This window comes from Capricornis sumatraensis, chromosome 9 (genome assembly GCF_032405125.1).
Source record: "Capricornis sumatraensis isolate serow.1 chromosome 9, serow.2, whole genome shotgun sequence".
Taxonomy (NCBI): domain Eukaryota; kingdom Metazoa; phylum Chordata; class Mammalia; order Artiodactyla; family Bovidae; genus Capricornis; species Capricornis sumatraensis.
Window position 1 is genome coordinate 34,214,354 of NC_091077.1, and position 24,513 is coordinate 34,238,866.

A 24,513-nucleotide genomic window follows, 5' to 3' on the forward strand; every position below is an offset into this window, starting at 1 on the left:
ATCAGAAAAAAATAACTGGGGAAAAACAAATTTACAAGTTGCTGTTACTTTCTCAAAAAAGGATACCAGTCATATTTGTTCCTTAATTATAACATAGACATAATATTTAAAAAACACCTAAGTGATATCAACTGATATAGACTTTCAGGCAAAACAATTGAAAAATATGAATTTTTGAATCTTTTATATTTTATTATACAAATATTGCTTTGGGAAAAAGTATTAAGGTGCAGAATACCTCAAACAAGCCACCATTTTCTTCACAACTCTCATGGCAAAGCCAAAGGACCAGGGGTGCCACGTAATCCGGCTTTAGGGCTTCCAGAAGATCTGAAATATATAGCAAAAAAATCCTTACAAATAAGAATATATACATATTCCATCAATTACTTTACTTTCTAAAAATTCCTTACTTATAAATTATAGATTCAGAGACTTTTTAAATAAGAAAAAAAATCAAATATACAAAATGAATTAGTATTAACATCCAAGGCTTTTAGAAGAATCTTTTCACCCCAATGGAGACTTTCAGGTGTTTAACACAGAAAGCATCAGACATACCCTTCCAAGATCAGTAACGTTCTGTTTAGTAGACAAGTTAAAGCTGTCTCAGCAAAGACTGGTGAGCAAGGGCATACACAGCATAAGGAACTTAGATACCAGCTATTCACAAAACTATTCTGCTCTCCCAGGAGCTTGAAAACTATAAAAGAGCCCCGACAAGTGTAATGACAGTAAGATAATGATGTAAAATGGACAATGCAGCCATTACTGATGAGTCACAAAGGGTAGGAAGTATCTTCCTGTTGCATAGCTTCTGTGAGCAACTTAACAGGCAGAAAGGTGCTACACAAAGAGCATGAACACCTGTATTTTACTGCCGGCCCTGTCACATAGGCAACTTAGGGAACTGAGAACATCACTTAACTCTCAAGGGCATGTGTCTGCATCTGTAAGATGGTAGTCAAAATGCTTTAACTGCCCATTCTACCAAGTTGTTCCAAGGTTCAAAAGAGATGTAATTTGTTAACACAGCTTATAAACCTTAAAGAATCAAATAAATGTAAATTTTAATTGTGAAATGACAAAATACAGTTTTACATTTTGAAGTGACAAAGATGACATTTACAGTCCCTGTAAATGAAAGAGCAGCTCTAAAAACCTTTTACTTTATGGTATTCCTGACCCCAGAAACTGTGAGATACTATATACTTGTTTTAATCCACAAAATTTGAAGTAATGTATTATAAAGCAGTAAATAACTAATACAACTTGGGAAGTTCATGGGTATTCATCCTAAGATTATATCTCATTTCATGTAACAAACATGTAAACTACATATATGACTTTCCATTGATCAAAAATATTTCAAAGGGGAAAATGAAATTACAGATGTCTCCACACATTACTCAGAACATCTGGTTCTTTAACAAATAATTCCTTTGATAGCCTGTATGTGAATATTTCAGAAGAAGAGAAGAAAAACACTGAAGCAAAATAAATTTTTGGCTTTCTCTAAACTATAAAAAAGTAATAATATCAAAATTTAAAATAAGAAAAAGTTAGAATCTAAAGCGTATTTTTAAAATGACCTACATGTGTGTGGGTTTATCTCTGGGCTTTCTATTTTGTTTCATTGATCTATATTTCTGTCTTTGTGCCAGTACCATACTGTCTTGATGACTGTGGCTCTGTAGTAGAGCCTGAAGTCAGGCAGGTTGATTCCTCCAGTTCCATTCTTCTTTCTCAAGATTGCTTTGGCTATTCAAGGATTTTTGTATTTCCATACAAATTGAGAAATTATTTGTTCTAGCTCTGTGAAAAATACCGCTGGTAGCTTGATACGGATTGCATTGAATCTATAGATTGCGTTGGGTTGTATACTCATTTTCACTATATTGATTCTTCCGATCCATGAAATGGTATATTTCTCCATCTATTAGTGTCCTCTTTGATTTCTTTCACCAGTGTTGTATAGTTTTCTATATATAGGTCTTCAGTTTCTTTAGGTAGCTATATTCTTAAGTATTTTATTCTTTTCATTGCAATGGTGAATGGAATTGTTTCCTTAATTTCTTTTTCTATTTTCTCATTATTAGTGTATAGGAATGCAAGGGATTTTGTGTGTTGATTTTATATCCTGCAACTTTACTATATTCATTGATTAGCTCTAGCAATTTTCTGGTGGAGTCTTTAGGGTTTTCATGTCATCTGCAAACAGTGAGAGTTTTACTTCTTCTTTTCCAATCTGAATTCCTTTTATTTCTTTTTCTACTCTGACTGCCGTGGCCAAAACTTCCCTTATCTTCAACAAAGGAGGCAAGAATATATAATTGATTAAAGACAATCTCTTTAACAAGCGGTGCTGAGAAAACTGGTCAACCACGTGTAAAAGAATGAAACTAGAACACTTTCTAACACCATACACAAAAATAAACTCAAAATGGATTAAAGATCTAAACGTAAGATCAGAAACTATAAAACTCCTAGAGGAGAACATAGGCAAAACACTCTCCAACATAAATCACAGCAGGATCCTCTATGACCCACCTCCCAGAATAATGGAAATAAAGCAAAAATAAACAAATGGGACCTAATTAAAATTAAAAGCTTCTGCACAACAAAGGAAACTACAAGCAAGGTGAAAAGACAACCTTCGGAATGGGAGAAAATAATAGCAAATGAAGCAACTGACAAACAACTAATCTCAAAAATATACAAGCAATTTCTGCAGCTCAATTCCAGAAAAATAAATGACCCAATCAAAATTGGGTCAAAGAACTAAATAGACATTTCTCCAAAGAAGACATACGGATGGCTAACAAACACATGAAAAGATGCTCAACATCACTCATTATCAGAGAAATGCAAATCAAAACCACAATGAGATACCATTTCATGCCAGTCAGAATGGCTGTGATCCAAAAGTCTACAAGCAATAAATGCTGGAGAGGGTGTGGTGAAAAAGGAACCCTCTTACACTGTTGGTGGGAATGCAAACTAGTACAGCCACTATGGAGAACAGTGTGGAGATTCCTTAGAAAACTCGAAATAGAACTGCCTTATGACGCAGCAATCCTTGGCATACACACCAAGGAAACCAGAATTGAAAGAGACTTGTGTACCCCAATGTTCATCGCAGCACTGTTTATAATAGCCAGGACATGGAAGCAACCTAGATGTCCATCAGCAGACTAATGGATAAGAAAGCTGTGGTACATATACACAATGGAGTATTATTCAGCCATTAAAAAGAATACATTTGAATCAGTTCTAATGAGGTGGATGAAACTGGAGCCGATTATTCAGAGTGAAGTAAGCCAGAAAGAAAAACACCAATACAGTATAGTAATGCATATATATGGAATTTAGAAAGATGGTAACGATAACCCTGTATGCAAGACAGCAAAAGAGACACAACATGTATAATATCATATAAGAAACAAATCACCAGTCTAGGTTCGGTGCAGGATACAGGACGCTTGGAGCTGGTGCACTGGGGTGACCCAGAGGGATGGTATGGGAAGGGATATGGGAGGGGGGTTCAGGATGGGGAACACATGTATACCTGTGGTGGATTCATGCTGATGTATGGCAAAACCAATACAATATTGTAAAGTAAAAAAAATAAATAAATAAAAATAAAATCTCAAAAAAATATATAAATAAATAAATGAAAAAATAAACTGACCTACAATAATTCTCTTATTTTACAGAAGAGAAAACAGGTCTAGAAAGATTAAGCTACTTGTCTAAAGTAGATCTTATTCTCCCAATATCTTTCAGTAGAGTTTGGTGGACATAAAGACACTCCATTAAACACTGACTTAACTTCTCTAGAGGTACTGCTAAGTCACTTTAGTCGTGTCCAACTCTGTGCGACCCCATAGATGGCAGCCCACCAGGCTCCCTTGTCCCTGAGATTCTCCAGGCAAGAACACTGGAGTGGGTTGCCATTTCCTTCTCTACTGCATGAAAGTGAAAAGTGAAAGTGAAGTTGCTCAGTCGTGTCCGACTCTTTGCGACCCCATGGACTGCAGCCCACCAGGCTCCTCCATCCATGGGATTTTCCAGGCAAGAGTAATGGAGTGGGTTGCCATTGCCTTCTCCTCTCTAGAGGTTACAGACATGTCCAAACTAATGGAAATTACATTCTCTAAGGAAAGCGAATTTAAAAGCTATAGTTTTCAATATTTTCTTGAAGACTTGCTGCTTTTCCAAGAAAGTCTACAGCTGATGGCAAAAAGTGACTAAGGTAGAAATCTAGCAAAGAAATGATAAGCATAAAAATCTCAACAGTGGTTATCTCTTGGCATGAAGCAGAGGAATAGAAGGTATAAAGTTAGATGCAAGTAATGTTTCAGTTCTTGGGTTGAGCAGCAAGTTCATGACTGTGATTACATTTTGATGTTTTATTTCTTACCAGTAACCTAAGCTGTTGTGCATATGTATGTAGCTGTTGTGTGTGTGTGTGTGTGTGTGTGTATATATATATATGCTTAAAAGGGAGAAAAAAGTGAATTGTATCTCTTCATCACATAATCTAGTTCTGTAACAAGAATTCCTTCAGTAAGATATAAGAATATAGAGAGTTTTTAAATAAGGCTTTTTTAAATGGCCATGTTGACAATGAAAAGGAAAAAAATTAGATCTCAGGTATAAATAACTATTCAACACTAAAGCAAACTGGTTAGGCACAGCTCTTAGAAAAAGCCAGCGAGTTCTAAAATGAATGGTAGCTCAAATGCAGAAGGTAAAATGGTACTGTGAATAAGCATTTGTATTCCATGAAGGGATAGGCTACCCACTCCAGTATTCTTGGGCTTCCCTTATGGCTCAGCTGGTAAAGTATCCGCCTGCAATGCGGGAGACCTGGGTTCGAACCCTGGGTTGGGAAGATGCCCTGGAGAAGGGAAAGGCTACCCACTCCAGTATTCTGGCCTGGAGAATTCCATGGACTGTATAGCCCATGGGGTCTCAAAGAGTCAGACATGACTGAGCCACTTTCACTTTCATTCCATGAAGCAGCTAATTTTAAAATAATTTCACTCATCAATTGTTTTGTACTGTTTCACAAAAGCTACTTTTAAAGTATTATAGATACTTTCTTTTTAAAACATATGTTAAAGCCAGAAGTATCAGAAACTATACACAGTTTTACACCAGTCAAGTATTCTATTTATTATATAACCAAATAAATCAGCATTTATTGAAGATTGAAGGTGGGAAGTGGGAAGATTGAAGGTGGGAAAGATTGAAGGTGGATGGCATCACTGACTCAATGGACATGAGTCTGAGTAAACTCCAGGAGTTGATGATGGACAGGGATATCTGGTGTGCTGCAGTTCATGGAGTCGCAAAGAGTTGGACACGACTGAGTGACTGAACTGAACTGACTGAAATCAGCATTGGCTCTCAATCATACATTTAAATTTTTTAATTTAAAAATTTATGTTTCATGTTTTCAAAAAATGAAGTTGGCAGACTCCCACTACCTGATTTCAAGACTTACTCTATAGTAATCAAAACATCATGGTATTAGTAAAAGGACAGGCCCATAGATCAATACAGCAGAACAGAGAATTCAGAAATAGACTTACACATATGTGATCAGCTGATTTTCGAGAGAAGAGCAAGGGCAATTCAAATCAAGAATGAGGAACAGTCTATAGAATAGGTGAACTGGTAGTTCCTTCAGCAAATAATTGGCACTTTTTTTAAAAGGAGAATGAACTATTACATGTTAATGAAACTGAAGAGAAACAGTAACAAAATGCCTATGAGCTCTGTGTAGATCCTTGGGGAATAAACCAACTCTAGAAAGATCTACCTGCCAATGCTAGAGACACAAGAGATATGGGCTCTATCCCTGGGTCAGAAAGATTCCCTGGAGTAGGAAATGGCAACCCACTCCAGAACTCTTGCCTATAAAATTCCATGGACAGAGGAGCCTGGTGGGCTACAGTCCATGGGGTCGCAAAGGGTCAGACATGACTGAGTGATTGAGCGCGCGCATGCGCACACACACACAGAGACACACACGCACAGTAACAAAATGCCTGTGGTTTTGTTTAGATCCTTGTAGAATGAACTAACTCTAAAAAGATACTTTTTAGGTAACTAGGAAGCTTTAATATAAACTTAGTATTAGACAATGTTAATGAATTATTATTTTAGTGTGATACTGGCATTGTGGTTATAATGTCCGTATCTGATAGAGAGACACATTTCCAAGTATATATTAGGTGAGAAGTAATGCCTGAGATTTGCTTTGAAATATCACAGAGAAAATGGGAGAGGGTAACAAAATAAGTCAATAAAATAAAATCATTTTGAAATATGCCCAGAGCATTCTATTCTCCTTAACAACGGCCTATCCTTAAGGGAAACTATCAGAGCTTCAATTAGACTAGTGAAACCCCTCTAGTCTCCTGTCTCAAATAAAGGAGGTGAGGGGGAAAGGCTAAGAAACTCTTCTAAAAGTCAGTGTAAACGGGCTTTGATCTTCTAAAAAAATGGAGATGTAATTATAAGATTAGAGAACACACCCCCTCCCATTAACTTACAGTCACTTCAACAGGGCTCCAGTATAACAACAGCAGACTACAACTGAGAGAGCTGCAAACATACACACTCTTTAATAAACGGTATCTAAGGAAACCCAAAGACAACAGGGTACACAAAAACAAGGACAAAGAGGAAAATGTAGTTTCTGACACAAACAGCTACAGCAACCAATACACACAATCTAACTCCTGGCCAGACAAACATAAAACCTCACAATAAAGTTCAATATACCACATTTTCTATCTACTCCCTCAACACATCATGTTCCGTTTTCAACAATTTCAAAGCCTGCTAAAAGACAAGAAAAGTACAGGCTGAAGAGACAAAGCAAGCGTGAGAACCAGCCTCAACAGACTTCCCTGGCAGTTCAGTGGTTAAGATTCTGCACTTTCACTACAGAAGGCATGAGTTCAGTCCCTGATTAGGGAACCAAGATCCCACATGCCACACAGTGCAGCCAAAAAACAAAACAGAACCTCAAACCAGAGATATAGCCTCAAATATAGCAGAGATTTTGGAATTATCAAATCCGGAATTTAAAATAACTGTAATTAACATGCTGAGGGCTCTAAGGGGAAAAAGTGGACAATTTATAAGAACAGATGACTACTATAAGCAGACAGAAGGAAATGCTTTGAAAAAAAAAATCAAAAGGAACTGCTAAAAAACAATGTAACATTCTGAAATGAAAAAAAGAATCAGTAAGCCTGAATATATGTTACCAGGAACTTCCCAAACTGAAATGAAATACAAAGAGAAAAAAGAAGGAAAAAAAGAACTGTGGTATTGTGTAACTATAAAAGATAAATAGGCAAATAATGGGATACCAGAAATGGAAGGAAAAAAGAAAAAAATAAATAAAAAGGAAGAAGAAATAGTTGAAGCACTGATGGCTGAGAATTTTCCAAAGTTAATGACAAATACCAACCATAGATCCAGGAAGCTCAGAGGATATCAAGTAGCATATAGCAAAAATCTACATCTATTATTATGCATACTATATTCAAACTGCATAAAAACAAGGAGAAAATGTTGGAGGAATACAGAGGGAAAAAAACATACCTTATGCATAAAGAAACAAGCAAAGAATTATGTCAAACTCTCCTTCAAAAACCATGTTAGCAATAGAAGAGTGGAGTGAAATATTTCAAGGGCTGAAAGAAAAAAATTACAAACCCAGAATTCTGTAGCAGTGAAATTATGCTTCAAAAGTGAAAGAGATTAAGAAAATTTTAAAAACTTGTTATACATGGGGAAAAAATATTTTGCAAAACACTTATCTGATTAAGAACTTGTTTCTAAAATCTGCAGGGAACTCTTACCACTCAACAATAAGAAAACAAAGAGTCCAATTTAAAAATGATCAAAAGATATGAACAGATACATCACCATAAAAGACAAATAAATGGCAAAGAAGCACAGGAAAAAATATACATCATGTGTCATTAAGGAACTGAAAATTAAAACAGTGAAATACCATACATACCTATTAAAAGAACTAAAATGCAAAAGACTAACAATAATAAATGCTGGCCAAGATGTGGAGCAACAAGAACTCTCACAGACAGCCAGTGGCAATGAAGCATGATACAGTCATTTTGGAAGACAGTTGGAAATTTCTTACTAAGCTAGTCTTACCATTCAATCCAGCAATTATCCTCCTAATATTTAACAAAATGAGATGAAAACTTCACCCACACAAAAACCTGCACACAAATGTTCACAGAAGCTTTATTCAAAACTGTCAAAAATTGGAAATAATCAAAATATTCCTTGGTAGGTGAATGAATAAACAAACTGGGGTACCTCCATACCATGTAATATTATTCAGTATAAAAAGAAACTAGCTTCAATCCTCTCAGACATTTGGGAGAAACAGGAGAGGCGTGAAGAGACAGAACACAGGGGATTTTCCAGAAAGTGAAACCATTCTGTATGATCTGTGATGGTGGGTACAGAACATTACACATTTGTGAAAACCTATGTGATTGGACAACCTAAAGAACGAGACCTAAAGTAAACTGTAGGTAATATTGGGTTGGCCAAGAAGTTCACTCTGGTTTCTCCATCAGATGGTATAGAAAAACCAAAACAAACTTTTTGGCCAGCCCAGTCAGAAGGGATCAGTACTGGTTCACCAGTTTTAACAAATGTAGCGCACTGACATAGGATGATAAAAATATGGGTAACTGTGTGGGAGGAGGAATACATGAGCACTCTCTTTACTATCTGATCAATTCTTCTATAAATCATTTTAAAAAACAATGTTAATTTTCACATAAATTTTTAAAAATAATTATTATGAAACAGTAAGAATGCTATTACTTCATTCTGTTAAAAAAATATGTATGTCTACCTAGACAAAGAGAAAGCTTACCTCAGTGTGTTAAAATTATGGGTCATTTTTTTATTTTTCCTGTTTGTGCTTTCCTAAATTTTATATAATGAATGTAAATTACACATCATGCTTTTTTAAATTGTAAGGAAATTTTTTAGTTACTCAAAAAATTAAATACTTTGGCAAAGTTCACTCCACACAGATATATGGAGAACAGCACTGAAAAATTTAAACTTACCTTCAGGCAAAACGGTTTGGGTCATCCGTGATCCAGCAGTAGGGGCAATAGTGTTACAATGAATGTTGTTTTTCTTGCCTTCCACTGCAAGACAGTTTGAAAGGCCCAGAAGACCCAGTTTCGCAGCACAATAATTTGCTTGGCCAAAGTTGCCATATATTCCTGAAGCTGATGAAGTCATGATAATTCTAAAAAGAAAAATCAATCTCTCAACATCATCTTTTCTATGTTTTAATAATGTTGCAAGTCTAAGCACTTTTTTTTCTTTTTCATTACTATTATACCTGTCAAAAGAAACTCTGTATACTGGCATTGGGTTCTTAGAGTCACGATTAATATACCTAAATTAATAACAAAAGTAATCTCTCAAAATTCAACTATAAGATTTTATTGTTTTAAAAGAATCTTTGAAAAAGAAAAAAAAAAGGGATCCCCGGTCAGGAACAAATGAATTCAAGTGTAAGAATATATATTCATTATCTACTGAAAACAACAATAATTATTTACAAACAAAAAATAAACTGCCAATTGACAAGTTAAAATCTTAGTAAGAAATATTAGATCATGAAATCCTAATTCTTTAGTCCTCATCACTTTGCTCCTTTCCCTGTCTGGATAATATTAAATGCCTCATATTAAAACACTATCATCTGAAAATCTGACCTAATCTTACTTATACTACTTAGTAGAACAAGCAAAATAAATCATATCATCTACTTTCAGAAACTGCTAATATCAGGATACACCAGAAGTTTCCAATAAGAAAATACATCACAAGCAATTTACTTCTAGTACATGTATGTGAACTCTAAGTTAATAAGAATAGCCTTAAAAAAAATAAGAATAGCCTTTACATTAGAGAGCATGGAACCACTTACTAGGTCTGTCACAACTGAGTCACACAGATGCAACTGTAAGAGTCCTACCATTCCTGGTCAATAAAGACTAACTCATGTCTGAGAAGTGCCAGTTGGTAGAAAACAACTACTCATCTCTCCCCAGTTGGTCACTGGATACACAAAATGATATTTTGGTTAGAGAATAAATCACAGCTGAATCCTCCATGTTTGTACTGCTAAAACATCAGAAAATGGCAGGAAAATCATTAATAATGAAAAGTAGGAGGTAAAAAGAAATACAAAAGTTGTCCAGCTCAGCTCATCCGTGACTGATGCCAATTTAATGGGGAAGCATGTGCCAAAACTATACTTAAAAAGCCTGTGCATATCTGGAGGTACATTTTTCAATATCAAAACAATTCTTTTCCTCTATACACAAGAACCCATACAACATCTCCAATCTCCCTTGACACCCACATACAACTCTACCTTCCAAAGTTCTGTTTCTTCATGTGATCCCATGCTGCCCGGGTCACCAAGAATGAGCCCCGCAAATGAACTCTCTGGATGATGTCTAAAACGAGAAATTTTTATCATGAATGTTGTCAAAAATTAGATAGATCTATTTCAGAATCAACATTAGCAATGATTTACTTATACAAAGATATTCTTTTTTACACCTAGCATTCAAAATCAACTACTATCACATTGTACTCTGAGTAATCATTTTTGCTTTAGTCTCAATTATGTATCTAGTCAATAATTCATATCTATTTTGCTTATAAATTATGATTAGATTATTGCAACTTTATCACAAATACAATGCCATCTAAATATGATGCCTGTACACAGATCTAAATACAATGTCATCTTTAATATATGCCTATTTTATATAAAAATTAATTAATACAAATACCCAAGAAATCTACATACGTAAATTAGGACTCAACACAAACATCAATTAAAGCATAATCAAAAATCATCTACTTTATCATCAAGAAATGTTTATAAAATATTCATAATATCCCTTAATCCCTATTTTTACCAGGGTTTACTAAATGAGTTAAGAGTTGGGGGGAGGAGTGGAAGAGATGGAGGAAATAGGGGGAGGCAAAGAGGGAAAAAGAGAGAAAGAGATGCCTGCTTTTAGAAATGGCAATCTAATGAACAGAAAACTTGGAGGATGACTCAGTTAGACAACTCTAGATTTAATTTTATCCTGATGAAACCACTGCAGCCCCATCAGAGCTCAAAGCAAAGCACCAAGGTAAGTCTCCTTTGCCAACAAAACTTATCTTTCTCAGCTTCTCTTTTACTCAGTTATTACAAGGGAAAGGAAAACTAAAAGCCCGTCTTTGCTTAATTCTACATCACAGAGATAGCTTGCTTCTTCCAAAAGGACTTCTGGCAATCTTTCCCAGAAACACGCTCTATAAACAAAGACATAATTCACCTCAGTTACTACGTCTGCCACTGTCTCAGATTGTTTTAGTCCTGGTAGCTAATGAAAGTAAGGACAAAAAAGAGAAAATATGGAAAAACATTTTTATAACAGTGACTGTTCACTATCTAAACTCAATTTTTCCAACATGACATTCCTAGTGAAAAATTTTCCTACTTACTAGAAGTTTCAAAATTATATCTAGACTTTTCCCACCCAGTTCTCAGATTTCCATCATTTTTAGTGCCTCACTCTTCCACAGCCTTCTCTTGCTTGAAATAACAATTATACAGCCAGACAAAAACATAAAAAGCTGTTAAAAACAACAATACTGCAAGAAAATGCTGACAATCTCTCAGAGATCAAAAAAAAAGATGAAAAGCACAAAAACCTTTTAGATAACTTTTGCCAACAGAATTTAATTTTTTAAATTTTTTTGAATGTTTAAAAATAGGTTACTCCCAAATGTTCATCATTTTTCATCATAAAGCTGAAATAATCACTTACATTAGTAGAAGGAAGAATAGGAAGAAGCAAGATTTTCCTTAAGTGTGTAAGTGCATCAAGTATTAAACAGCTAAATGGATAAGTATGTTCCATAGAGAATATTAAAACATCTTACCCCAGTCTTCATCACTTATTCTACTAAATGAACGGTCCCTCAGAATCCTAAAAATTGATATTATGTTTGTTGAGATTAGAAAGTAAACACTAAAAAAAAAAAACTTTGCAAATACATTACTTTATTGGAAATGAAAAAAGAAATACTCACCCAGCATTGTTGATCACAATATCTACAATATAAAAATGTCCAAGTCACATATATAAAAGCAAGCATATTAATTTGCATTTGCTTAAAACTCACATTTCTTTCAAAAGTGTTTTTCTCCCCATGGGTAAGTAGATATAATAAGCGACAAGTGTTAGCAAAACAAAATTTTATACCTATAGCAAAAAAAATCTGATTCACAAAAGCATAAGAATCACATTACATTAGTGCTTTCCTTTCAAACCTACATATCTAAACATTTTTTAGATTTTTCCATCTCTACTTTCTGCCAAAATTCTATGAACTTATTTACAGAATTAGCAGTCACATAACTTAAGTTCATAGAACTCAGCAGTAATCATAAGCCATCCCTCAAGCAACTTCAAAATTCACAGGGAAAGTTAAAAGTTAAAAAAAATTTTCCTTGCCAATGAAGTCAAAAGTGAAACCATTAGAATTAGAAACTGACAGCCTATATGGATACACAACTGCATCCTCACTATAAAAAGAAAGGGATTGTTTTTTAAGGTTCAACCACCATCTTGTGGCTATCTTCATTTTATGACTTCAAACCTTTAGGGCTTCTATCCCTGTGTCAGACAATACGTGAACGTGTCTCGCACAAACTCAACCAAACATAGCTAGAAAATATATACATGGTAGACCAAAAAAAAGGGAAGGTGAACACATTCAAACTATAAAAATCAACATTTTTCAGACTAGAAACATGTTGGGTGGTTCCTCCAGTAATTCAATAACCTTTTACAATGTATGGGATTAAATTAGAAAGATTAAACAATACATTGAAATACTTCTTAAAAATGAACTTTTATATAATTCATCTTAATTTGCAAGATACAGAATCACTCCAGGCAAGAGTACTGGAGTGGGTTGCCATTTCCTTCTCCAGGGGATCTTTCCAACCTAGGGATCGATTCCAGGTCTCCCATATTCCAGGCAGATGCTTTACCATCTGAGCTACCAGGGAAGCCCCTATAATTACTTAGAAACTATTAAATAAACATTATAATAATTTAATCATACCTCTGATATACATGGAGAAGGAAATGGCAACCCACTCCAGTACTCTTGCCTGGAAAATACCATGGACGGAGGAGCCTGGTGGGCTGCAATCCATGGGGTCGCTAAGAGTCAGACACGACTAAGCGACTTCACTTTCACTTTTCACTTTCATGCATTGGAGAAGGAAATGGCAACCCACTCCATTGTTCTCGCCTGGAGAATCCCAGGGACAGAGGAGCCCGGTGGGCTGCCGTCTATGGAGTCGCACAGAGTCGGACACGACTGAAGTGACTTAGCAGCTGATATACATGCCTGGAAAATCCCATGGATGGAGGAGTCTGGTAGGCTACAGTCCATGGGGTCACAAAGAGTTGGACACAATTGAGCGACTTCTCTTTTGTTCTTTCTTTCTTTCTTTCTGATATACATATATAATCATACCCCCAATATTGGAGGTATGATTAAATTATTATATCTTTAATAGTTATTAAATAATTATATAATCATGTAAATTACTGTATATTATATATGTATTTTTATATATCGGGGATATGATAAAATTACTATAAAAAGAAACTTAGAGAATGCTTTTAAGTTTTTCTAAAGGCCCTTAAAATACAAAAAACAAACAACCAATTCAACACATACATGCATACAAACTGTCACCTCAAGCCCTTTGTGGAATAAGATTAGGGTATGTTAAAAAATTAAATTTTAAAACAAATCTAAAAATTTGATTACCAAGAAAGAGTTTTTAGCAAACAAAAGTAAAATAAAAATAATTCATTAGAAAGGTAGAGGCTGCTCTGTGAGTACCATAAATGTAAAGAAACATCACCTATTCTTCCGAAAGCATCCAGTGCTGTCTTCACAATCTTCTCTCCTTCTTCCACTGAATCTGAAGGAAAGGGAAATTAGGACAAAACTTCAGTAATAATCTTCACAAATGGCTTCTAAATTCTGTGGATCAGAGTACATGACAGATACAATTCATTCAATAGAATTCATTTCCAGGAAAAATACATTTATATTATAGGCACGTAACAAACTACAATATAGATGATCTACGTTACAAAAGAAATTTAGTCCCTAAGACAATTCTTTAACCTACCAAAAAAAAAAGGAGCTGAGTAAATAACAAGCATTTGACAAATAATATCAAAGACAGCACTGTCTAACAGAACTTTGTCTTATGAAAATGCTGCTGCTGCTGCTAAGTCACTTCAATCATGTCCGACTCTGTGCGACCCCATAGATGGCAGCCCACCAGGCTCCTCCGTCCCTAGAATTCTCCAGGCAAGAACACGAGTGGGGTGCCATTTCCTTCTCCAATGCATGAAAGTGAAAAGTGAAAGTGAAGTCGCTTAGTCATGTCCGACTCTTAGCGACCCCATGGACTGCAGCCTACCAGGCTCCTCTGCCCATGGGGTTTTCCAGGCAAGAGTACTGGAGTGGGTTGCCATTGCTTTCTCTGCATTTTCACTTAGGAGTGTGATTACTGGCTTGATTGCCCTCTCCCCCTTTGACTCTCCTTTTTCTCCCCCAGGTCACCTCTGTCTCCTCACCCCCTTTCTCTTCTCTACCCAACTCTGTGAATCTCTTTGGGTATTCTGGGCTGTGGAGAACACTTAGGGAACTGATTACTGGCTAGATCTGTCTCTCTCCTTTTGACTCCCCCTCCTCTTCTCCTGGTCACCTCTATCTCCTTCCTCCCTCTTCTCTTCTCTATGGAACTCCATGAACCTTTCTGGGTGTTCCAAGCTGTGGAGAGCACACAGGGATTTGATTACTGCCTAGACTGCTCTCTCCCTTTTTGATTCCCCCTCTTCTCCTGGTCACCTCTATCACCCTCCTCCCTCTTCTCTTCTCCATGTAACTCTGAGAACCTCTCTGGGTGTCCCTCGCTGTGGAGAATCTTTTCTCCATTAACTTACATGTTTTATCATCGGAACTGTATGGATGGAGAAGTCTTGAGACTACTGTAAGAATAAGACTGAAAACCAGAGGCAGGAGGCATAAGTCCAAAACCTGAGAACACTAGAAAACTCCTGACTCCAAGGAACATTAATCAATAAGAGCTCATCCAAAAAGCCTCCACATCTGCACTGAAACCAAGCCCCACCCAAGAACCAAGTTCCAGACCAAGACACAACGCTAACTCTCCAGCAAAACAGGAACATAGCCCTGAGCTTTAATATACAGGCTGCCCAAAGTCACACCAAACCCACAGACACTTCAAAACTCACTACTAGACACTTCATTGCACTCCAGAGAGGAGATCCAGCTCCACCCACCAGAACACCAAAAGAAGCTTCCCTAACCAGGAAACCTAGACAACCTACTCGTCCAACCCCACCCACAGGGAGGAACCTTCACAATAAAGAGGAACCACAAACTTCCAGCATACAGAAAGGCCACCCCAAACACAGCAATCTAAACAAGATGAAAAGGCACAGAAACACTCAGCAGGTAAAGGAACATAATAAATGTCCACCAAACCAAACAAAAGAGGAGGAGACAGGGAGTCTACCTGAAAAAGAATTCAGAATAATGATAGTAAAAATGATCCAAAATCTTGAAAACAAAATGGAGTTACAGATAAATAGTCTGGAGACAAGGATCGAGAAGATGCAAAAAATGTTTAACAAGGACCTAGGAGAAATAAAAAAAGAGTCAATCAATCAATAATGTATAATGCAATAACAGATCAAAACCACTCTAGAGGGAACCAACAGTAGAATAACTGAGGCAGAGGATAGGATAAGTGAGGTAGAAATAAATGAAGCAGAGAGGAAAAAAGAAAAAAGCATTAAAAGAAACGAGGACAACCTCAGAGACCTCTAGGACAATGTCAAATGCCCCAACATTTGAATCACAGGAGTCCCAGAAGAAGACAAAAAGAAAAGCCATGAGAAAATACTTGAGGAGATAATAGTTGAAAACTTCCCGAAAATGGGGAATGAAATAGCCATCCAAGTCCAAGAAACTTGGAGAGTCTCAAACAGGATAAACCCAAGGCAAAAAAAAAAACAAGACAATTTGTTAATCAAATTAACAAAGATCAAACACAAAGAACAAATATTAAAAGCAGCAAGGGAAAAACAACAAATAACACACACACAAGGGGATTCCCATAAGAATAACAGCTGATCTTTCCATAGAAACTATTCAGGCAAGAAGGGAATGGCAGGACATACTTAAAGTGATGAAAGAGAAAAACCTACAACCCAGATTATTGTACCCAGCAAGGATATCATTTAAATATGAAGGAGAAATCAAAAGCATTACAGACAAGCGAAAGCTCAGAGAATTCAGCAACACCAAACCAACTCTCCAACAAATGCTAAAGGATCTTCTCTAGACAGGAAACACAGAAAAAGTGTATAAACTCAAACCCAAAACAACAAAGTAAATGGCAACGGGATCATACTTATCAATAATTACCTTAAATGTAAATGGGTTGAATGCCCCAACCATTCACTGGCTGAATGGATACCAAAACAAGACTCCTATATATGCTGCCTACAAGAGACCCACCTCAAAACAAGGGACACATACAGACTGAAAGGGAAGGGCTGAAAAAAGATATTTCACAAATGGAGACCAAAAGAAAGCAGGAGTAGCAATACTCATATCAGATAAAATAGACTTTGAAATAAAAGCTGTGAAAAGAGACAAAGAAGGACACTACATAATGATCAAAGGACCAATCCAAGAAGAAGATACAACAATTATAAATATATTTGCACCCAACATAGGAGCACCGCAACATGTAAGGCAAATGCTAACAAGTATGAAAGGGGAAATTAACAGTAACACAATAATAGTGGGAGACTTTAATACCCCACTCACACCTATGGACAGATCAACTAAACAGAAAATTAATAAAGAAATGCAAACTTTAAATGATACAATGGACCAGTTAGACCTAATTGACATCTATAGGACATTTCAACCCAAAACAATGAATTTCACCTTTTTCTCAAGTTCACACAGAACATTCTCCAGGATAGATCACATCCTGGGCCATAAATTGAGCACTGGTAAATTCAAAAAAATTGAAATCATTCCAAGCATCTTTTCTGATTACAATGCATTAAGATTAGCTGTCAACTACAGGAAAAAAAACTATTAAAAATACCAACATATGGAGGCTAAACAACACAATTCTGAATAACCAACAAATCACAGAAGAAATCAAAATATGCAGAGAAATGAATGAAAATGAAAACACAACAACCCAAAGCTATGGGACTCAGTAAAAGCAGTGCTAAAGGGAAGGTTCATAACAATACAAGCTTATCTCAAGAAACAAGAGAAAAATCAAATAACCTAACTCTACACCTAAAGCAACTAGAAAAGGAAAAAATGAAGAACCCCACGGCTAGTAGAAGGAAAGAAATCATAAAACTTAGGGAAGAAATAAATGAAAAAGAAACATAACCATAGCAAAAATCAACAAAGCTAACAGTTGGTTCTTTGAGAAGATAAATAAAATAGACAAACCATTAGCCAGACTCATCAACAAAAAAAGGAAGAAGAATTAAAATCAACAAAATTAGAAATGAAAATGGAGAAATCACCACAGACAACACAGAATTACAAAGGATCATAAGAGACTACTATCAGCAATTATATGCCAATAAAATGGACAATTGGAAGAAATGGACAAATTCTTAGAAAACTATAACTTTCTAAAACTGAACCAGGAAGAAATAGAAAATCTTAACAGATACATCACAAGCATGGAAATCAAAACTGTAATCAGAAATCTTCCAGCAAACAAAAGCCCAGGACCAGACAGCTTCACAGCTGATTTCTAACAAAAATTTAGAGAAGAGCTAATACCTATCCTACTCAAAGTCTTCCAGAAAACTGCAGAGGAAGGTAAACTTCCAAACTCATTCTATGAGGCCACCATCACCCTAATACCAAAACCAGACAAAGATGCCACAAACAAAGAAAACTATAGGCCAATATCACTGATGAATATAGATGCAAAAATCCTTAAAAAATTCTAGCAAATGGAATCCAACAACATATTAAAAAGATCTTACACCATGACCAAGTGGGCTTTATCCTAGGGATGCAAGCATTCTCTAATATCTGCAAATCAATCAATGTGATACACCACATTAAAAAACTGAAAGATAAAAACCATATGATTATCTCAATAGATGCAGAGAAAGCTTTTGACAAAATTCAACATCCATTTATGATAAAGCAGGATTAGAAGGAACATGCCTCAACATAATAAGAGCCATATATGATAAACCCAGAGCAAACATTATCCTCAATGGTGAAAAATTGAAAGCATTTCCCCTAAAGTCAGGAACAAGACAAGGGTGCCCACTCTCACCACTACTATTCAACATAGTTTTGGAAGTTTTAGCCACAGCAATCCAAGAAGAAAAAGAAATAAAAGGAAACCAGATTGGAAAAGAAGTAAAACTATCACTGTTTGCAGATGACATGATCCTCTACATAGAAAACTTTAAAGATTTTGCCAGAAAATTACTAGAGCTAATCAATGAATATAGTAAAGTTTCAGGATATAAAATTAATTAACAGAAATCCCTTGCATTCCTATACACTAACACTGAGAAAATAGAAATTAAGGAAACAATTTCATTCACCATTGCAACGAAAAGAATAAAATACTTAGGAATATATCTACCTAAAGAAACAAAAGACCTATATATAGAAAACTATACAACACTGGTGAAAGAAATCAAAGAGGAAACTAATAGATGGAGAAATACACCATGTTCATGGATCTGAAGAATCAATATAGTGAAAATGAGTATACTACCCAAAGCAATCTATAGATTCAATGCAATCCCTATCAAACTACCAATGGTATTTTTCAGAGAACTAGAACAAATAATTTCACAATTTGTATGGAAATACAAAAATCCTTGAATAGCCAAAGCAATCTTGAGAAAGAAGAATGGAACTGGAGGAATCAACCTGCCTGACTTCAGACTATACTACAAAGCTACAGTCATCAAGCCAGTATGGTACTGGCACAAAGATAGAAATATAGATCAATGGAACAAAATAGAAAGCCCAGAGATAAATCCACACACCTATGGACACTTTATCTTTGTCAAAGGAGGCAAGAATATACAATGGAGAAAAGACAATCTCTTTAACAAGTGGTGCTGGGAAAACTAGTCAACCACTTGTAAAAGAAGGAAACTAGAACACTTTCTAACACCATACACAAAAATAAACTCAAAATGGATTAAAGATTTAAATGTAAGACCAGAAACTATAAAACTCCTAGATGAAAACATAGGCGAAAACACTCTCTGAACATCACTCATTATCAGAGAAATGCAAATCAAAACCACAATGAGGTACCATCTCACACCAGTCAAAATGCCTACTGTCAAAAAGTCTACAGACAATAAATGCTTGAGAGAGTGTGGAGAAAAGGGAACCCTCTTACACTGTTGGTGGGAATGCAAACTAGTACAGCCACTATGGAGAACAGTGTGGAAATTCTTTACAAAACTGGAAATAGAACTGCCATATGACCCAGCAATCCCACTGATGGGCATTCACACCGAGGAGACCAGAACTGAAAGAGACATGCGTACCCCAATGTTCATCGCAGCACTGTTTACAATAGCGAGGACATGGAAGCAACCTAGATGTCCATCAGCAGACGAATGGATAAGAAATGTATATACAATGTATACTGTACATATACACAATGGAGTATTACTCAACTATTAAAAAGAATGCATTTGAATCAGTTCTAGTGAGGTGGATGGAACTGGAGCCTATTATACAGAGTGAAGTAAGTCAGAAAGAAAAACACCAATACAGTATACTAACACATATATATGGAATTTAGAAAGATGGTAACAATGACCCTATATGCGAGACAGCAAAAGAGACACAGATGTATAATAAAGTCTTTTGGACTCTGTGGGAAAAGGTGAGGGTGGGAGGATTTGAGAGAATAGCATTGAAACATGTATATTATCATATGTGAAACAGATCACCAGTTCAGGTTCGATGCATGAGACAGAGTACACAGGGCTGGTGCACTGGGATGACCCTGAGGGACGGGAAGGGGAGTGAGGTAGGAGAGGGGTTCAGGATGGGGAACACATGTACACCCATGGTTGATTCATGTCAATGTATGGCAAAAACCACTATAATATTTTAAAGAAATTAGCCTTCAATTAAAATAAATTAATTTAAAAGAAAACAAAACAAATACTATTAGAATCAATGTATCAAACATAAAAGCTGTATTTGCTGTTTTTCATGATTTTTTCTTTATTCTTAATGCCTACTTTTGACTCAAGTTTTTATAAAGATAAGAAAGTTACATATAGCAATGATTTCCTATGCAGAATGGAATATGAAAGCTGGGTACAGAATTGGGGCATTTCACTTCTTACACTATATTACTTTTATAAATATAAAAGAAATTTCTTTAAGAATTTAATGTAATTCTATAGAAATATAAGAGATGTTTTAGCTTTTAAGAACAAGAGTAAGGACTTCCAGTGGCTAAGACTCTGAGCTCCCAATGCAGAAAGCCCAGGTTCAATCCCTAGTCAGGAAATGAGATCCCACAAGCTGCAACTAAGACCCACTGCAGTCACAAGAGCATATTCATATCCACATTTACAATAATGTAATGGTTATAACACATGCTCACTACTAAAAACACTAAGTAAACAACTGAATAAAATTTAGACTTATGAAATAATCTACATCAAAAAAAATTTCACATATAAAATCTGTTGCTAAACATCTTTGGCAGAACTTAGATAAAGTCTAATTTCATAATTACACTGGAATGCTGAGATATTTGCTCAGTGATTTATTAACATGAGAAATAGCATCAGTTGAGGAAAAATAAAAGAAACAGTATAATTCTCTTAAATAACGTACCATAGTTAGCCACTGCTTTTCCACCTTTCCTTCTTATTTCTTCAACAACCTTATCAGCAGCTAAGGAGCCTTTGCCAACTCCTGTGAAGTCCCCTCCTAGGTCATTCACTGCAATGCAAAAATAAACAAATAAGAATTCAGTTCTAGACATTAAATAATATGAGGTGGAATGAAATTATATTATTAGCATATGTTTTCGGTCATCTTCCTAATTCCCTCCTACTGTATTTCCATCCTACTGAAGACACCATGATATATGTACTTTCAAAACATGTCTCTTTGTTTTTAAATATAGATATGAGGCAGTGAAATATTTAAACACAGGTTCACGCCATGAAATTTTTAACTGTTCAATGCTTCTCTTTTGGAAAGCAAAAGACTGATTCAACCCATTTTTAGGAAAAGGAAGAAAAGATCACTTTTAAGAGTAAACACAGAGGAAAACAGTATGGACATCCTTTAAAAAAGAAAACTAAAAACAGAACTGCCATATGATCCAGCAATCCCACTTCCGGGTATTTATTCAAAAGAATTGAAATCAGAAACTGAAGAGATAACAGAACTCCAGTGTTCAGTGCAGCATTATTCACGATAGCCAAGATGTGCAAGCAATCTAAATATCAATTGACAGGCAAAATGGATAAAGAAGAAGTGGCACATACATACAATGCACTATTATTTGGCCTCTAAAAAAAAGAAGGAAATTTTTCAATATGTAACAACATGGATAAACCCTGAAGATAACAAGGTAACCCAGTCACAGAAGGCCAATACTGCATGATTGTATCTAAAATGGTCAAACTCATAGAATCAGAGAGTAAAATAGTGGTTGCAGAGATTAGCAGGAGGAGAAAATAGGGAGTTGCTAATCCGTGGGCATAAAATTTCGATAATGCAAAAGGAAAATGTTCTAAAGATCTTCTCTGCTGTACATAATGCCTGTAGTTAATAATACTCTATTGTGCACTTATAAATTTCTTAAAAGGGTAGATCTCATATTAAGAGTTCTTATCACGACTGAAAAAAAGAAAAGAAAGGTTAAATACATAATGTGACATATATTCTCCATGTCAAGAAAGCCATTTACAGCAATGGTGATAAAGAACAAGCATATTAAATTCACACTGGTGAATTTTTATAAAACATAATGTGTCACGGTCTACCAAAAAAGAAATAAAACTATTGATTGAAAAAGGTCAAAAACTACATGCACAACTAACATGTGTTCAGTCACTAATTTCTACCATATATGTAATTTATATGTTTCCCTAGTAGCTCAGAAGGTAAAGAATCTGCCTACAATGCAGGAGAATAGTTTTGATCCCTGAGTTGGAAAGATCCCCTGGAGAAGGAAATGGCTACCCACTCCAGTATTCTTGCCTGGAAAATTTCTTGGACAGAGGAACTTAGCCAGCTACAGTCCATGGAGTCACGAAGAGCTGGACACAATTGAGTGACTTTCATTACATTTTTACATCTTCCTGTATATATAGACACAAACATTAACTGAACATTTACTATTTGCAAGGAAATCTACAGATGTATAAGAATGGTACCTATGCTCAAAGAGTTTATAATGTACTGAAAGTTAAGTATATGCTAACTATACTAATGCATTAATTGTATCGTAAGTATATAAAGGCAACATAGCTAAATAATATGATAACAAAAGTAATTTACACAATCATTCAAGGTTGAATTTACAAAATAACATGCAAAAACAAATGAAAAGATAATAAATAATGTGTCAGTCACTCAGTCATGTCCGACTCTTTGCGACTCCATGGACTGTAGCCCACCAGGCTTCTCTGTCCATGGAATTCTCCAGCCAAGAATACTGGAGTGGGTTGCCATTCCCTTCTCCAGGGCATCTTCCTGACCCAGGGATAGAACCTGGGTCTCCTGCACTGCAGGCAGATTCCCTACCATCTGACCCACAATAGGAGAATGCCAGACATCTTAAGACAAATACTGGGGATAAAGAATTAACTTGCATTGCAAAGTGATCATTTTTGTAGGGTTATTGCATAAACCATAAAGAATATAATAATTTTAAAATTACTAATTAATAATGGCATAAAGATATAGGCTAAAATTTAAACTCTCTTAATATGATCAAATTGATGATTATCATACCTGGAAAAAAGTGCACAAGATCTTTTCTTCTTTTGAAGTATAACTCTCTTAGGGGGGAATTGGGTGAGGGTTACAACTGGGGTAGTGCAGTAAAAGGAGATAAAGGGATGACTCAGAGAAAAACTATTCAAATGTGTTTTTGTGCTTAAAGGAAGTTAGTTTTTCAAAATGTGGACTGAGGTATATTTTTTCTAACTATATAGTCTTATCAGTCTTATTGCAAATAGAAAAAGCTACAAAGACTAAAAATAACGGGGGAAAGGCTTACATTATCCCTCAGAGAATTTTTTTTAAATGTTAAGATTCTCAAGACTAAATTCCTATTAACTATTCATTATTTGAGTACAGTTACTTAAATAACAGGAAATAAACAACGAAAAAAATCAAGATTTTGAAATATATAACTAAAAGTCTTCTAAGACCCTTTTTACCCAACCAAGGAAAAGTTCAAAAGCAAATTGACGAAGACAATATTGAAATAAAGAAAGAAATGTTCAATTGTGAAATGAAACACTATCCCCAAGTGCAAACTATTCCAAGTGCAATCAAAGGTAAACATTGAAGCCTGAATAAATAATTACTGAGATCAATGATCAATGCAGTGAAACAGTATCAAAGTAAATTTATTCAAGACAAGTATGCACTTCAGAGAGAACCAATTTAACACTGACCCTACTCAGTTACCCTACCAAAGCTAATTCACAGGGATTACAGCCTTAACTAGAAAGGCACTGATTACACACTGAAGGGCTTAGCGAGCAGCAACATTAAAAGATTGTTTGTAAACAAAGAGAAATGTACTTATACTATGTGACCCTGTCATCACTTACATATATATATATATATATATATATATGACTAATATTCCAGTGAAAAAGTTGGCTTAAAGTTCAACAATCAGAAAACTAAGATCATGGCATCTGGTCCCCTCACTTCATGGGAAATAGGTGGGGAAACAGTGGAAACAGTGTCAGACTTTATTTTTTGGGGCTCCAAAATCACTGCAGATGGTGACTGCAGCCATGAAATTAAACGACGCTTACTCCTTGGAAGAAAAGTTATGACCAACCTAGATACCATATTAAAAAGCAGAGACATTACCTTGCCAACAAAGGTCCATCTAGTCAAGCCTATGGTTTTTCCAGTGGTCATGTATGGATGTGAGAGTTGGACTGTGAAGAAAGCTGAGCACCGAAGAATTGATGCGTTTGAACTGTGGTGTTGGAGAAGACTCTTGAGAGT

The 24,513-nt window shown here is 35.6% G+C and overlaps 1 protein-coding gene across 1 annotated transcript in view; it reads right to left on the reverse strand.

Moving 5' to 3' along the window:
* The window catches only part of HSD17B4 (hydroxysteroid 17-beta dehydrogenase 4), a 99,286-nt gene that overhangs the window by 58,800 nt on the left and 15,973 nt on the right, over positions 1-24,513 (reverse strand). The window contains exons 3-9 of the mRNA XM_068981483.1: positions 21,136-21,243; positions 14,054-14,113; positions 12,196-12,217; positions 12,046-12,092; positions 10,472-10,556; positions 9,144-9,331; positions 239-330 (exon numbers count right to left, since the gene is read on the reverse strand). Of these exons, the coding sequence (XP_068837584.1) occupies positions 239-330; positions 9,144-9,331; positions 10,472-10,556; positions 12,046-12,092; positions 12,196-12,217; positions 14,054-14,113; positions 21,136-21,243 (602 nt within the window). The remainder of the gene's footprint in view (positions 1-238; positions 331-9,143; positions 9,332-10,471; positions 10,557-12,045; positions 12,093-12,195; positions 12,218-14,053; positions 14,114-21,135; positions 21,244-24,513) is intronic.